This window comes from Drosophila innubila, chromosome X (assembly GCF_004354385.1).
Source record: "Drosophila innubila isolate TH190305 chromosome X, UK_Dinn_1.0, whole genome shotgun sequence".
NCBI lineage: Eukaryota > Metazoa > Arthropoda > Insecta > Diptera > Drosophilidae > Drosophila > Drosophila innubila.
In genome coordinates, this window is record NC_047626.1 from 10,161,217 (window position 1) to 10,177,153 (window position 15,937).

The window sequence follows — 15,937 nt, forward strand, 5'->3', positions numbered from 1 at the left end:
GCAACAACTACAACTTGTTACATCAATGCCAAGCGATAAGCAATCGATAAGCAATATCGTTAGGCACGCATATTCTTATGCATGTATGTATGTAGATATATACATATGTGTGTGTTTATTTATACTTCAAGTATGTATGTGTATAAGTTTGACAAAAACTTTAAAATGAATAAACTTTAAAATAAATAAACACAAGTTAAATAAATAAATAGTTCAGGTGCCTCGATAAACAAATAACAAGATCCGCAATCTAAGAAAATTTATTTATAAACAAACGAAATAAAAATAAAACTATTTATCTTAAAGCAATACGAAACTCAAATACACTTCAATTTTTTAAATATATCCGAAATTATGATATAAGCTGAATAAACAAAATCTTTAGAAGAATTTAAAAAGAATCAAGATCGAATAAATTATAATTAGGGTTTTAATTATAAGATTGCCACACATTCAACTTGATCAATAAATAAAGTTGTCTTAAGAGTCACAAATGAGTTGGAAATGAAAGGAATAATAAAAATAAACTTTATCAACTGATTTCCATCAGTTGCCTTTAAGTAATTATTGACTTTTAATAATAGCGTCTGCACAACTACAGCAAAAATTAAATATTTATATCATCGATTATTTTTACATATAAACTGCAGCCATGTTTAGAGCAAACGGTGCTTTTTTCTTTGCTGCATTTTATTTGAAATAAAACAGTTAATCGATATGTTCGCATAGTTTTCTCTGTCACTTGACTGAATGTGTATTTGGTGACAATTATAATATAATAATGTCACTGTTATAGTATAACAGCTGACAGTTTAAACAGGACGGATTTGAAAAAATAAATGTGTAAAAGTTGGAACTTTAAGAAAATAAAATTGCCAGCAAACTTCATATGCTTAACATGAAGGGTATTTTTGCTGTTTACATGTTACACACATTTGTATAAATGTATATGCATATGTATACATTTGCACATAGAAATAAATAGCTAACCGGCGCCTGATAAACCGGCCCCACAATCGACAGCTGCGACTGCCCCAACCAACCAACCAGACTTCGACTTCGACTTCGACGTCGACGTCGACGCCAACGGCGGCATCGACGACGCGTCGCGTCAGCGCTAAAACCAAACTGCGCAATAGAAATTTCATAAACAAACACTCACACACACACACAGACAAGCATACGTATACGAAAACATACGCACCATATAAAAGCGAGAAGAGAAGCCAAAGCAAAAGCAGAAAGAAGAAAACAACAACAAAAAGCTAAGAACGCCGTGCGACACACATACACACACACTCATCTACGAATATGTACAAATGAATGTATGTGTACAAAATAATAAACAACAAGTCGAAGAGCAGCAAAATGCCGGCAAAAAAATAAAAAGAAAACAAAAATCAAGTTGATGAGCCATACATACATATGTTATGTATACGTACAACTATATATGTATGTATGATTATTTATACATATAACAAGCACAGTCAGACCAATAATAACAAGAAAAGTAATTTGCTACATATGTACATAAATACATACATACATATAGATTGTTGGCGGGGGAGCCGCTGTGACTGGCAAGATTACGTAAAAGCATTTTTTGTTTTTCGTTTTTGCTTTCGTTCGCCTGTGTTTATTATACATACTATACTGTTGTTGTTTTGTTGTTCTACTCTGCTGTTATTTGTGGTTTACAGGTGGGCCTGTACAGTGGGCCGGACTTTATCAATAAACAACACACACACACACACACTTACTCGCACAGCGATCATGCGAAGGAGGCAAAGTGGGCGGAGGGAGGAAAGGCAAGGGAGAGGAAGGGGGAGGGGGGAACTTACCGGGATGGCACATTGTTGATAATCTTGTCGGTGAGGAAGCCAGCACGATTACAACGCTCCACAAATCGATCGAGTATTATATACGCCAATGGCACGTCCAGCACAATGTCCGCCATGTCATCGTAGACTCGCATGAAGCCCTACAACAAAATACGACAACAACAACCGTATTAATAATATAAATATAACAAAATACAACAACAATTATAATAAACAATGATAAAAAATAACGTATGAAAGTGAACGCATTATTACAAGTTCGAAATTCTATTGATACGATTTTAATGCAATGAAAGTGAATTTTTTACATATTGATATTGTTTTTCATTTCAAGTTGTACAAACATTTTGTCTTGTAAAGTTGCTAGATCCAAAATCTGACCAACTTTAAACTGTCATAACTCTTTCAAATTTTTTCCGATTTTCAAACGAAATGGCATTTTGATCATGATTTGGCCTTTAAATTAATTCTGCATTAAAATGTTGTTCATTTAGAAAATTTAATTATTTTTGACCAAGATTCGATATCGATGGTAAGGGTCCCCCCTTTGAAATTTTGAAAATTCAAAACTTTAAATTTCAAGTTTTCACTTTTAATCAACTCCTTATAGCGTAATTAGTATAAAACAACACTTTAAACTTGATTCTGAGACCTTTTATTTTTCTGTAAAAAATCATGTAAAATTGAATAAAAATTTTGCTAAATCCAATGGTGACCAAATTTAAACTTCTCAATTTTTTTAAGATATTTTGTGCCACTGTGCATGATACATTTAGTTTGTTAAGAATTTTATATATGTAAGTATATTTTTTTTAATAGCGCATTTAGTGTTGATGCTTTTGTTTTTGTTTGTTGACTTTCTGGAAAGAGGTCAGCGGTAAACGATTTACGACTGCTTTTAGGGTTATCTAATCAATGTGTTGAAATTAAAGTAATATTAGTTCTTTGATGAGTGAGGGGATGGATTGAATGGATTGTAGTATCTGTATTTGGAAGTAATTTGTTGAATTGAGTACTAACCTGCTCCATGCCCGCTGGAAGAACCAGACAGGTTAGATCCAGCGATTTAAGCAGCTCACACATAGCCTCCTCGGTGGTCTGGCTGAGCGATTCGAGAGTCATAACAATTGCCTCATAGACGAGCTCATGATGATAGTGCGGCACCTCGAGGGCACGGAGGCAACGTTGCGCCTCGGCCACATCGCGGGACGACAGATATTCCTTGAGCAGCAGCGTCATCTGTTTGGTGATTGTCTTCACCGGTCGCAGTGGTCCGCCCATGCCCCAAACATTATCGAGATGTGCCCACACCTGCTTATGGAGCAGTGCGTCGGCCCGACGTAATGCCTCCTCGGCATGCTCATTCAGATGCTGGTGCTCCTCGGGTCGGCTAACAAATTTGGGCGGCATGCAGTCATCGGCAATTGCCCGGGCCATAAAGTTGCCGAGCATCACTGGCGCCTCGGGTGTATCCAGAATGAGGTCGGGTAGATTGGCCAGCAACATGTTGAAGCCCTTCTCGATGTCCTTGCCGGTGATAACGCGACCATATAGATCCGAAATAAGCACCGATGTCATCTCCCGCTGCGAGTCCTTATGATCCATGGCAATCTCCACCAGAATACTGGTAATATGCTCACGCAACGGACTCTGCAGTATCTCATCGAAACTGACCGCCACCTCATGAGTATCCCCATGCTCGTAGTACTCCAGGACAATCGGCTCGGCGAGCTTAAAGAACTCCTCGGGCGTTATTTCCGTGATGACCTCACGCAGCTCCACATTGCGATCATTGCACTCGCTGTCATAGTTGGGATCATTCTCATCCTCATAGACCTCGGCGAGCGCCTCTGAGCCGGGTAATCCCCATACACCCTTGCCGCCGGCTCCACCCTTTTTGGGCAGTCCACGACCCCGTGTCAAATTGCGGGATCTACGACTATTCTTCCAGCGTCGATGTGGCACCACATAACCAGTGCCCACCGGTAGCATGCCATTGGCCAGTGATGACAGCGTGGCATTGGTGGAACCAGCTGCAGCGGAACCACTACCACCACTACCACCACCAGCAGCAGCACTGGCTACCACTCCATTTGGCAGAGATGTGCTGGAGACACCGCTGCCGCTGTTTTGTCTTTGGATGAGGCGTTTGGCCTTGCGCTTCACGCGATAGTCGTGACCATCGCCAACGGGCAACGGCTTCTTCATGTGACCACCATGATGATGATGATGATGATGATGGCCATTGGATGAGCTGCCATTCAGCTCGACCGCCTCAATCTCACCATTCAGTTCACGTTCCACGGAGCTTTCCTTTGAATCGGAGCCAGCAACTCCAACGCCGGAAGTGTCACCACCGTTGGCGTGTTTGTTGTTTGACTCCAGCTCCATGCTGCTAAGCACTTGCTCCTGCTCCTGCTCCTACTCCTTCTCGGTCACTCTCAATGCGTGGATCTTTCGTTTGTTTTGCTCACTCCTCTTCTGTTCGTTACTTGCAACAAGCTACACAATTGATCTCTCTTTCTTACACTTTTATTTATATAATATGTATCTCTTTCTCTCTCTCTCTCTTCGTCTCTTTCTTTTATCTCCTTTGTTGTACTGTGTTACCAGGTGCTTGACTTTCCTTGTGTTCCTTGTGTGTTTTGCTTGTTGCCGCTTCGATAGGCTGTCAATAATATCATAAGTAAAAAAAAATAATAAATAAATAATCAAGATTGAAGCATTAGTCAGTGCCAGCTAAGCTGTGTTTAAAAATAGACATATACTATATACATATGTGTATATAAATAGAATTATCTAAGTTCTGTACTTATTTACATTTACTATGCAATTATCGATATTTTTAAAAGTTCAACTCTCAGAAAAGTTCCGGGAATGAGTAGGAAATATTTTAATAGCACATAACCATTATCTTTATTTATTTAACGTCGTATAATATATATGAAATCCATTTTTAATAGTTCCAGGAATACCCATTATGAAAGCTCGACAATTCTAAAAATCGCATCTACAGTCGAATTTGTCTATTCTCAAGTCTATGAGGCGGTTAAATATAATTTATAATCAACTTGGAATGTACAGGCGATGCTCTATAAATCCAATCCAACCGATAACCAACCAATAATGTATTTGTTTTGGGCTTGTTTTCGTTCGCTTCGTATATCTTATCTGTAACATCCCAGATAGTAAAAAATTATGCAATAGAACCTTTCCCTATTATAATAATGTTCATATATAAAAAAAAAATGGTGCTTTGATCCCATCAGAATTCACTTCAAGAAAACTGATCTTTATCGCATATCTGTTTTAAATATATTCGATATCCTTTAAAAGATAAATAAACACATAAAAATAAAGCTTATTTTAAATAGTATTTGATTAAATGATATATTCTTGATCAGCATCAACAGCCGAGTCGATATAGCCATGTCCGTCTGTCCGTCCGTGTGACTTTTAATATAATACAGTTGTGGTAATTAACGTTATCTATTAATATTCTCTATAATATCACTCAACCGCAGCAAGATCGGACAAGTAGAACGGGAGTAATAGCTAACCAAAGTTATTAATAAAGATATTATTTCAATAAAATCACCTAAAAGTATGCAATAGTTTTTGTTTGGTAGTAATTTCTTTTAAGTACTTTTATATATATTGAAATAAGTAACGGGTATCCTATGGTCGGGATCTCGACTTAAGCCTTTCCCAAATTAGCGAATTTCCAAATTTTTTGTATACGACTTTTAGTTGATGTTAAATAAATAAAATCTTAGGTGCATACCGTAGATAAAAATAGCTTATTTCTTACAATTATTTAGCACTTTGAAAATAAATTAAAGAAAAAAATTGCGCTTTAATTGGTTTTGTTTCGGCTTAAAGTCGTTTTGCATGGGCTGTTAATTAATTCCACACACACACACACACACACACTAACATTTACATATGTATTTAGAAATGTTTACAACATTGTGGAATTTGTTATTATTATTATTTTTGCAGACACAACAAGGCGGCAGACTTGACTAGACTAGAGCGGGAGAGCAATAGCTGTGACTGTGACCGTCATTTCGAAACTATAAATACATAAACAAACAATTACACACATGTGTACATATGTTTAGAAACATACATATGTATGTATGCCTGTACATTGTACATGTGCTTATTTATTTTGTTATTGTTTGTTGTTGCAAATATTAAATGTACTGTTTATTGCGAGAAATTGCTAGAATGAAATATGTATGCGCATAAAACAACAGCGAATAAAGAGCAAGAAATTTGATGGGAGACGGAGTTGTATGTACATATATAGATGCAAAGTGCAAGTTACAGTTGCGTTACACACATACATACAAACATACATACATATGTATATATGTAGGTATGTGTCTGTTTATGCGTACGGTACTGCGTCTTTGGCGTTTCTATATATGTATGTATGCATATAGAAGCATACAGTTAGTCAACAAAGTGTTTTGACAATTTTAAAAAATTTACACTGTGTCTTGTAAAGACTTTAAATATGGTTTCTTTCTTATTTCATTAATCTTGTTCATGGTTCATAAATAAATTTAATTAAATTTCACTATTTTTAAAAATAAAAATAAATATGTCAAAATACTTTCATAACTGTATGTATACATACATATGTACGTTTGTGTGTGTAAGCTACTCGCTCGAAACTCCCTGGGCAAATTCAAGGTCAGTCACAGACATAGACACACACACACACACACACAAACAGCATAACTGTTTTACCGTTAGCTTTGCAACCCTCACTGCAAAGGAAATTGACTAACATTATATCTAGCTCGCTTACTCCCAATAAGAGGACTTGAATCGAAGTTTTAAACACGCACATTTGTACATAAATACAGCTGTTATTATCTGTACTTATGTACATTCATATGTACATATACAAATGTGCAAATATATAACAAATAACCAACGATTTTTGGTTAAGTTAAGCTTTATATACGATACATATGTACACATGTGTGAATATAATACAAACATACATAATTATATATACACAAACATATTTACATACATACACATATAAATATTAATTGCGTTGCGATTGTCGCCTGTTATTCCTTTCCCTTTCAGCTTATGTATGTACATACATACAAACACAAAGCTATACATATGTATGTATGTAAATATGTATGCTATACCGGTTTTATGTTTGTTTTGCCCGGTTTAACCTTGAAAATTGTTCCCCTTACAAACTTTCTATGTTATTATTGCCGCATTACTTTGTTGTTGTTGTTATTGCTGTTTGTACTTCTTCTTCAGTTTCGCACTTGTTGTGTACCCCTCTTCGCATCGTTGCAAAGACAGGAGTGCTAAATAATAAAAGTTTTTGGCTATGTTTATACACACACATGTACATACATATGTATATACCCACACACTTATACATTTATGTTCGTATACATTGCTGTTGTTTTGTTTTGATGCGTGCTTTTCATTGCTTTGAAAATGGTCTGCAGAGCATACGAACATACGCACAAAGCATAAATCGTAAAGCGACTGACGCGTTGCCGAAATTGCGTCGCAAAAAATGTGTGCAGACAGCGCGACGCAAATTGTTGCAGCAAAAGCAGCAGCAGCAGAAGCAGCAGGCGCAACAAAATACATGTATGCTGCATGGAAACACACAGTGCGGTTAAAATTATTAGTAAACCGTTCACTAGATTTAAATGTGCACATTTAAAGCTTAATTTTGAAAGACAACTACAAACGTAAAGTTGATTTATTTATTTATTATTATTTTGGAGCACGTGCTTTAATATTACCAGTGACACTGTAACTTCAGCAGCGACAGCAAAAACTCAATTGATGAGGCGAAATACCGACAATACCGATCACAACATGTCGGCAAACACTGGAATATTATGAGAAGCACGAAAACAAAAACAAAATCAGCAGCAGTGGGGCAACGCTGCTTGGAAATAGAATGAGCTGGAAGATTGCCGGAATAATAAAAGAAGAAAAAAAAACGAGCATAAAAGAGGAAGAAGCAAAACAAGTTGGCGCGCATGTTTGTTGTTGTGCTCCGGTCGCTCTCCCCCTACCCCACACACACGCAATGTTCAGCTGTTTGGCTGTGTGCGTGCCAGTCGGCCGAATTTATCACGTACGCCGCACACAACATATTCAAAAATCTGGTGAGCCCTTTAAATTAAAAATCTGGTTGGATACTGCGCCTTTGGCTGCATTTGGAAATTGACACACTGGTGTCCAATCGCATTGGTCAAACACACTTATCAGCCCAACATTTTGTAGCGTACTGTTGCTGATACATATACATACTTATACGCTTACATATCTATATTCTTGCGTTTTCTGCTTTGTGTTTAGCTTTGCCGGCAAATGCCGGGTTTTTATTTATTTTTTCATATAATTATTGTTATTGTTGTTTATTTTTAATATTGAAGTACATAAAGACACAGTCAAAAGTATGTACATACGTCTTTTTTTCTCTCCGCACTTACCTCAGCGTGTGTACTTTTTGATTGCCTTTTGTGCTCTTATCCGTCTGCGGCCTACTAACAACAACAACGTCAACGCTGGGCTAAATGCAGCGACGGCGATGTTGGCGCGCTGCAATTGCTGGAGCCTGTTTGTTGTTTTTTTTTCGGTTTTTCTTTCTGTTTTTTGTTTGGCAACTTGCTTTTGGCGTTGGGATTCGTATGTATTATGCTTCTGTGTGCGTGTGTGTGTGAGTGAGATTTTGTGTTCTCTGCTACGCGTGGGATTGTTGGCAATAGATGTGAATGCACACAAAATGCAATTGGAAATTGGAATCGTTAAATCAGTTCTCAAAGTATTTGTTTTTTTTTTTTTGGTATTTTAAACGATCACTTTTTACAAATATATAAATATTACAACATTAAAAAAATTTTATATAAATCACCGTTGCGGAATTTATAGCAAAAAAATGCCTGTCAAACACCCACACAATCAAACAATTGGAAACTGCAGTGCACTTATACATGCATACATAAGTATGTATGATAGGGCTCGGCTTTTGCGCGCTGCAGCTCGCGTTCCAATTGGAGCTTTTTTGGCAATTTGATTTAATTTATTATATTTTTAATTTTTTACAGAATTATATATTTACTTTTGTTAAAATTGCAGCCAAATTGCGTATATAAAGATAAAATGGTGTTTGGAAAATAAGCCTTCAATATCCGTAACGAAGCGAACACGATGAAAAATCCACTGAGAGTAACATCTGTTGGGCAGTGTGGCCAAAAATTTAAACTTGAATATGCCGACGTTGGCACTGTTGCCAACTTAGCTATTTTTTATTAGCTAGTTCTGGCTATTTTCAGAGTTCGTTTGTTAGAAAAATTTCAAAATTGCTATTAGCTGGAAATCTGGCTACTTAAAATACATCTTTAGCTAAGTTAGCTATTTACATTTTTGGTAAAGCTGTGCAAAAGTGCCCAAGATAGCAAATTTAGATGCTATCCAGCCAGTAACAGTTATTGTTTCCCACAAAACTTGCCAGCACTGGTGAGGGAGACTGCCACCCGGTCCAAAGGTTGCCACCCTGCAGAATTTATCAATCTGGCAATGTGATCCTTTTTGGGAACATTGTCAAAATGGGCAAAAACAGCTAGAATTTTTAAATTTGTTGCAGAATTTTTATTGGAATTTTAATTTGTATTTTCTCTCCCCGAGGGGTGACGAACTTCCAACCTTCATTAAAATGTTTACCTTAAGTTTATGTAATTTCGAATCTGAGATTTTCATTAAATTGTTATTTTAATGCAAAGTTATTGAGTTTTGAAATTTACACTGTGACCGCAGTAATTAATTCAGTATTCCAGTAAAGTATTGATACATCGATAATAAGAGAGCTGCAGTAAGATATCGATTGTGAATATGTTCGATATACACATAATATAGCTAAAATCAAGTCCACAAGTGATCAATATATGGGAATGAACCAAGGCTGCCCCACCGTTTCTTTGACCAAAGGCTGCCACCCCGCTTACAACCTTAAACTATTGTTTACAATTTGGACGCACGTGCAAACGCGGAGTTTTTGTTTTTTCTGAATATATATATAGTAAGAATGCCTCCTGTTGCACAAGAAGGCAATTGCCTTATTTACCGGGGCAGCAACTTTCTGAAACAGCGCCTTGTGTTGTCCTGCCTTAGTGGAAAGCCAGTAAAAATCACACAAATACGATCCGAAGATGAAATGGCGCCCGGATTGAGGGAATATGAGATCAGTCTGATACGATTGTTTGATAAACTGACGAATGGCACCAAAATTGAACTGAATCCCGCGGGCACCAGTGTCATGTTCAGTCCCGGTCTGCTGCATGGTGGCCATGTGGAGCACGATTGCTGTGTGCAACGCGGCATTGGATACTATTTGGATGCACTGATTGCGCTGGGACCGTTCTGCAAGATGCCGTTGAAGTGCCACCTGCGGGGCGTCACAAACAGCAAAGACTCGCCATCGGTGGATCATGTCAAGGGTGGTGCTCTGTCCCTGCTCAAGCGTTTCCTCCTGATCGATGAGGGATTGGAGTTGCGTGTTGTACGCCGCGGTGTTGCACCACTGGGCGGTGGCGAGGTTGTCTTCACGTGTCCCGTACGCAAGAGCCTGCGTGCCATACAGTTTCAGCAGCAGGGCATGGTGAAGCGTATACGTGGCACCGTCTATGCCTGCAAGGTGTCCCCGGCAATGGCTAATCGTACGGTGGAGTCGGCCAAGGGCTGCATGCTCAAGTTTCTGCCCGATGTGTACATCTATACGGATCAGAATCGCGGCAAAATGTCGGGCAATTCACCCGGATTTGGTATCTGTCTGCTAGCTGAAACTACAGACGGTGTTTGCTTTGCTGCCGATTGCATCTCCAACACCAGGGAGGAGTCTGTATGTAGCTGTTTCTAGTTAATCTTATACACCTTGTTAATGCCTTATTTCTTGTCAAACAGGACACACCTTCCATACCCGAAGATTTGGGCCGGGAAGCGGCCATGCGTCTGCTGGATGAAATCTACCGTGGTGGCTGCTGTGATTCCGCCTATCAATGGCTGGCTGCTCTTTACATGGCACTCGGACAAAAGCATGTTTCCAAATTTCTAACAGGTGCGTTAATTATATGCCACAATCCAACATAATTAGAAAACATAACTAAGGAGCATGTAATGTGGAAATATATAAATTTAGGAATAATGTATTTAATAAATTGCAATTAGGATAAATAAATTAAAAGACAAAAGTTAGGAAAAGTCAACATCAATAATATTAAATTAAAAATAGCGCAAATCAGCAAAAAAAAAAAAAACTACATTTTATTGTACCATTTATCTAGAATTAAGGAGTGTCTGCCTATAAGTATTGTGTCATTTGTAATATTAATGAATAAGACTTCTTCAATTGTGTACTTTGAATGTTTTTCAATGTTGAATTTCCTTATTTTCGATTCACAACAATTTCTTAGTTTGCTTTTCTTTATTTTTGTAATTCTTATAAAAATATATTTTAAATTCTTATAAGGTACCAATATATATATAATTCTTCTTCTTTTTTAACCTTTTGTCTTTATCTATTTCAGGTGCGCTATCAACATATACCGTATATTTTTTGCAGCATCTTCGCGACTTTTTCTCCATTACATTCAAACTGGAAAATCCGGAGATCGACGAGGACGAAGAGGATGATGTACGTGGAGCGCAAAAGGTTTTAATGACCTGTGTGGGCATTGGGTACACAAACATCAGTAAACGTGTTTTGTAGACTATTTATAACCATAAACTATAAACGAATAAATTTATATAACATTAAAAGTATCTCATTTCTATAATCAATGATCAAGGTGAATAAAAACAATATTATGTTTTTAAGAAAAGTAGATATGCAAAACATATATCTATGTACATCAACGGCCCAATTTAATGTTTATAGAATAGCTGCAAGTATATAGCTTTATATACAAACAATTAAATATTTAATTAATTGCATTTTTTAGAGCATAATATTCAAAAAGGATTTCTTAAGTTCTTAATTTCCTACAGAATTTTTTAAAAGCTATACTATTTAATATTGCCAAAACTTAGATGAAAGATGTATTTATTTAATTTATTAATAATGAATTGTGTGTATTAGGTAGCTTTATAATATTCAGCAAGTATTTGTTTAAAATTTTAATTACTTTTTGGCTTTCTTCACAATTTAATGAAACAATCTTAATCAATATTGCATATATTTCGAATTATTGGTAATATTGCATGTAAATTTAATTCAATCAGCTTACTTATTATGCAATTAAATTAAATTGTCTGTACTTTTGTATATTATTATTACACAGCAGAATATTTTACATACATATTAAGAGCAGACATGGACAGTTTATTGATTTATTTTTGCTGAAACGGGCAAATCAAGCAAAAGGTTTAATATTTAAGTAAACATATTTATACACGTATATATATATACATTTATCATACGATAACAAAGCGTTTTGGTTTTTGTTAATTAAGGACTTTTGGGTTGATATATGTATCATTATTTATGTTCTGATAAAAGGGAAACTCGTTTCACTTTCAATTTAGGAAAGTTTTCAAAAATATGTATATAAAGAAAATTGTATCAAATTCGGCAACATTGTTGCATTGAACTGAGGATGCAATTTGTAATCAGATTAGATGACAAGCGATTGTCGAGTTCAAAAACCTGAATATGGGTTTCAAGGGCAGTGCGATAAGAGCGCAACTAAAACTGATTTTTTTCTTTTTTAAATATTCTTTGATTTTTCGATTTGCAACACGCGCTTGCCGAGATCAGCAAAAAAAAAATATATTGTGAAAACGGCAGCTCAACAACTTGACACCGGCGATGACTTCCTCTGCCGGCTATAAAAAGCGAATGTTGATGGGCAGAAAATATCAAACGTCGATCATCGTTTGGACACCATTCATCAATAGCTGTGTATTTTCCCTGAAATCCCTGCAATATGAGCCTGAGACTTTGCCTGCTGGCTTGCCTGGTGGCAGCCGCTTGTGCCACCAAGGACGAACTGAAGCCAACCAACTGGCTGAGCACCACCGAGCTGGAGAATGTGCCGTCCTTGAACGACATCACATTTGAGCGTCTGGAGAGCATGCCTTTGGACAAGGGCGCCAAATTGATGGAGAAACTCTGTAAGTGGTTCCATATATTTGAATTATTCTGATTTGAGCCCTTATAGATTAGAAAAAGAATCATACCAAATTTAAACTTATATTTGTACTTTTTTTTTAATAATACTGAATTTATAACTGAGTCTTATTTCTTATTTTAATTATTATTACTCCAACTATATTTGTTGTAATTTTTAAATGAATTTCATATATATATATTTTTTTTTAAATTTTCTGTCTGTTCCTGTTTCTAATTTTTAATATGATTGCTTTATGTTTTATTTTTGAAATTAATTATTTTTAAATTATATTTATTATTTTTTGTATGCTGTTTTTTTCAGATCACATCGCCAGCATTAAGCATGATCTGTCGCCCAACTTTGTGCCCAGTGCCAGCAACATTCCAGTCTGGATTATCAAGTCCAATGGCGATCGTATGGAGGCTAAGTTGAACAACTATGTTGACAAGGTTACTGCTCTGCCCGGTTTTGGTGAGGATGAGGTTACCATTGTGTTGACCGGTCTGCCCCAGAACTCACCCGCCACCCAGAAGGCCTTGCGCAAGCTGGAGCAAGCTTATAAGCAGCGTTACAATGTCCAGAACCAACAGAAGAACTCTCACAACTCTCGTCAGCAGATGAACAAGGATTACGTCTCCACCTCCAGCGAGGAAACTAGCGAAGAATGGAAATCGGCTAAGACCACCGCCGGAAATTTGATCGTAAGTTAATTTGGCTGATTTCAAACATACCTTTGGTTGTTTTCAAAGCATGGATGTTTTTTTAATATCCTAATTTAAAGAAAAAAAGGGAACTAAATTTCGAGTTTCTTAGACAATTCTGAACAAATCTAAATTTGCATTGCAATAATCATTAATTTTTTAAAGGAATTAATTTATGGACTTCTCGATTTAATATTCTCCTTTCTTTGCAGATTATTGATTTGGGCTCCACGTTCACCAGCTTCAAGCGTTTTGCTCTGCTCGATGTTGCCGGTACTGGTTCCATGATCGGTCACACTCTGGTTGATCTCACCAAGAAGGATGTGCCCCGTGAGATTATTCACTTGGTTGGACAGGGTATTGCTGCTCATGTTGCTGGTGCCGCTGGTCAGGAGTTCACCCTTCACACCGGTAACAAGCTGCGTCGCATCACCGGTCTGGACCCCGCCAAGATGATTTCCAAGCCTCGCGAACAGCTTGTCGGTCTGTCCCGCGGCAATGCCGACTTTGTTGATGTGATCCACACCTCCAGCTTGGCCATGGGCACCCCAATGCGTTGCGGTGATGTTGATTTTTATCCCAACGGTGTCAACCAGGCCGTTCCCGGTGCCGAGAATGTGATTGAGGCAGCTAACCGTGCTACTCGCTACTTTGCCGAGACTGTGCGTCCAGGTGGTGAACGCAACTTCCCCGCCGTTGTCGCCAACTCGCTGAAGCAGTACAAGGAGAAGAACGGCTTTGGCATGCGTGCCTACATGGGCATTAATGCCGATTACGATCTCCAGGGTGACTACATTCTCGAGGTCAACGAGAAGAGTCCCTTTGGCAAGCGCGCCTCCGCCCAGAAACAGAACCACTATCACGGCTCACACCAGCGTAACTAAATCAACAACAACAATCCCAACAGATATGCATTAAAGAAAATAATTTATATAAAATTCAAAAAAAAAAAAAATAAAGAATCAAATTTTGTAAGCTACATTTTTATTATATTTTGATCCTGCATTTTTTAAAAGAGAGAAAGAGTCTATTTAGTTTGCCAAGATTGTAAAAAAAATACGATTTTTAAGTTCATAATGTAGATATACTATATCCCTTATGACCTGTTCTATAAAGTGTACTAAGTTCAAATTTATATCTTGTACCGTTACATGCTCTTTTCTGGAATTACCGTTTTAGAATTATGATACACTCCGTAAGTAAATAAACTATATATTTATATTGAATTATATTTTGAGAATTTTAATTAGAAAATCTAACTAATTTATCTTAATACCTGACCAGATTTCTTGGAACCTCTTTTTTAAATTTTAAGAAAAATAAATGTGAAAAACAAAACTTTGAAATTTTTACTTTTGACCACTTAAACTTTTTTAATTTTTCATGTTTCTTTTGTCCAATCCCTAGTTATAATAATAAATATCGAGATTATGTGTTTAAAATAATGATTGTGTATAATTTATACATTTTATCTAGTAGAAGTTGAGTGTATCCATCTTAATAAAGCTAGTAAATCTTGGATGTGGAAAGCTGTTAACCAGTGCTACCAGAATATTGTGGGCTTTAATTGCTAGATTAAAAAGAAAAATTTTCTTAAAATAGCTAAAAAAAAAATAAAGGCTGTAGAAATAGTTCGTTCATTTGACAAAATGTGTTAATATAGCATTTCATTCAATTTTCCAGATAGTGTAATTATGAAATTTCAAAATCTAGCAATAAAAAGAAAAAATGGCAGTAGGTAAATCATATATTAAAAATGATAGAATTCTAGCTAATACCAGTTCAACAATTCTTCTAGCTTTAGCAAAAAAAAAAAATGCTAAATCTAGCAATAAAAGTGGTAAAATGGCAACACTGCAGTTGAAATATGTTTTTAGTGATGTCGACTTTTAATTTGCAGCTATATCGCACTTATTGATACAATCATCGATAATATACAACAAATGTATCAAATGCTGCAATCGTGTTGGCCAACCTATTTCATAAAAGTTTTTAAAGCTATCGATAAATACTTCTAAAGACATATTGAATATCGACATTTTGAAATGTTGCGCGCTATGTATTTGGCGTCATCAGAAGCACAGCTGTTGTTTTGGCCGTTGTATGTATTTATACATATATTTACAAACATACATATGTGTATATGCATATGTTTATGTGTGCGCACGTACTCCAGGAGTGGAAGAGCATGCGCCATGTGCGTTTGCCTTTTGTAAAT

General features: G+C 36.6%; 3 protein-coding genes across 5 annotated transcripts in view; 2 read left to right on the forward strand and 1 right to left on the reverse strand.

Annotated features, from left to right (window-relative positions):
* Positions 1-9,102, reverse strand: part of LOC117793548 (programmed cell death protein 4) — a 30,351-nt gene extending 21,249 nt beyond the window's left edge. For 2 of the 3 annotated variants that reach the window (XM_034633893.1, XM_034633892.1), the window contains exons 1-3: positions 8,345-9,102; positions 2,862-4,509; positions 1,842-1,981 (exon numbers count right to left, since the gene is read on the reverse strand). In XM_034633893.1, the coding sequence (XP_034489784.1) occupies positions 1,842-1,981; positions 2,862-4,232 (1,511 nt within the window). In that variant the 5' untranslated portion in view covers positions 4,233-4,509; positions 8,345-9,102. Of the gene's footprint in view, positions 1-1,841; positions 1,982-2,861; positions 4,510-7,645; positions 7,787-8,344 lie in introns of those variants that run through there. The other variant, XM_034633894.1, reaches the window with a different exon arrangement.
* Positions 9,103-9,861: 759 nt separating this feature from the next.
* Positions 9,862-11,669, forward strand: LOC117783489 (probable RNA 3'-terminal phosphate cyclase-like protein). The gene is made up of 3 exons (XM_034620904.1): positions 9,862-10,749; positions 10,812-10,965; positions 11,435-11,669. The coding sequence occupies exons 1-3, from the start codon at positions 9,937-9,939 to the stop codon at positions 11,614-11,616; spliced, it is 1,149 nt and encodes a 382-aa protein (XP_034476795.1). The 5' UTR covers positions 9,862-9,936; the 3' UTR covers positions 11,617-11,669.
* Positions 11,670-12,779: 1,110 nt separating this feature from the next.
* Positions 12,780-14,638, forward strand: LOC117786493 (vitellogenin-3). The gene is made up of 3 exons (XM_034624791.1): positions 12,780-13,019; positions 13,340-13,719; positions 13,932-14,638. The coding sequence occupies exons 1-3, from the start codon at positions 12,833-12,835 to the stop codon at positions 14,601-14,603; spliced, it is 1,239 nt and encodes a 412-aa protein (XP_034480682.1). The 5' UTR covers positions 12,780-12,832; the 3' UTR covers positions 14,604-14,638.
* Positions 14,639-15,937: the final 1,299 nt, after the last annotated feature.

Excerpts from the sequence above, each read along its gene's own strand:
- LOC117783489 (XM_034620904.1), top strand. The coding sequence starts at position 9,937 with ATGCCTCCTGTTGCACAAGAAGGCAATTGCCTTATTTACCGGGGCAGC. Across the intron at positions 10,750-10,811 it reads CCAACACCAGGGAGGAGTCT|GACACACCTTCCATACCCGA; the intron begins GTATGTAGCTGT and ends CTTGTCAAACAG. Across the intron at positions 10,966-11,434 it reads TGTTTCCAAATTTCTAACAG|GTGCGCTATCAACATATACC; the intron begins GTGCGTTAATTA and ends TATCTATTTCAG.
- LOC117786493 (XM_034624791.1), top strand. The coding sequence starts at position 12,833 with ATGAGCCTGAGACTTTGCCTGCTGGCTTGCCTGGTGGCAGCCGCTTGT. Across the intron at positions 13,020-13,339 it reads CAAATTGATGGAGAAACTCT|ATCACATCGCCAGCATTAAG; the intron begins GTAAGTGGTTCC and ends TGTTTTTTTCAG. Across the intron at positions 13,720-13,931 it reads CCACCGCCGGAAATTTGATC|ATTATTGATTTGGGCTCCAC; the intron begins GTAAGTTAATTT and ends CTTTCTTTGCAG.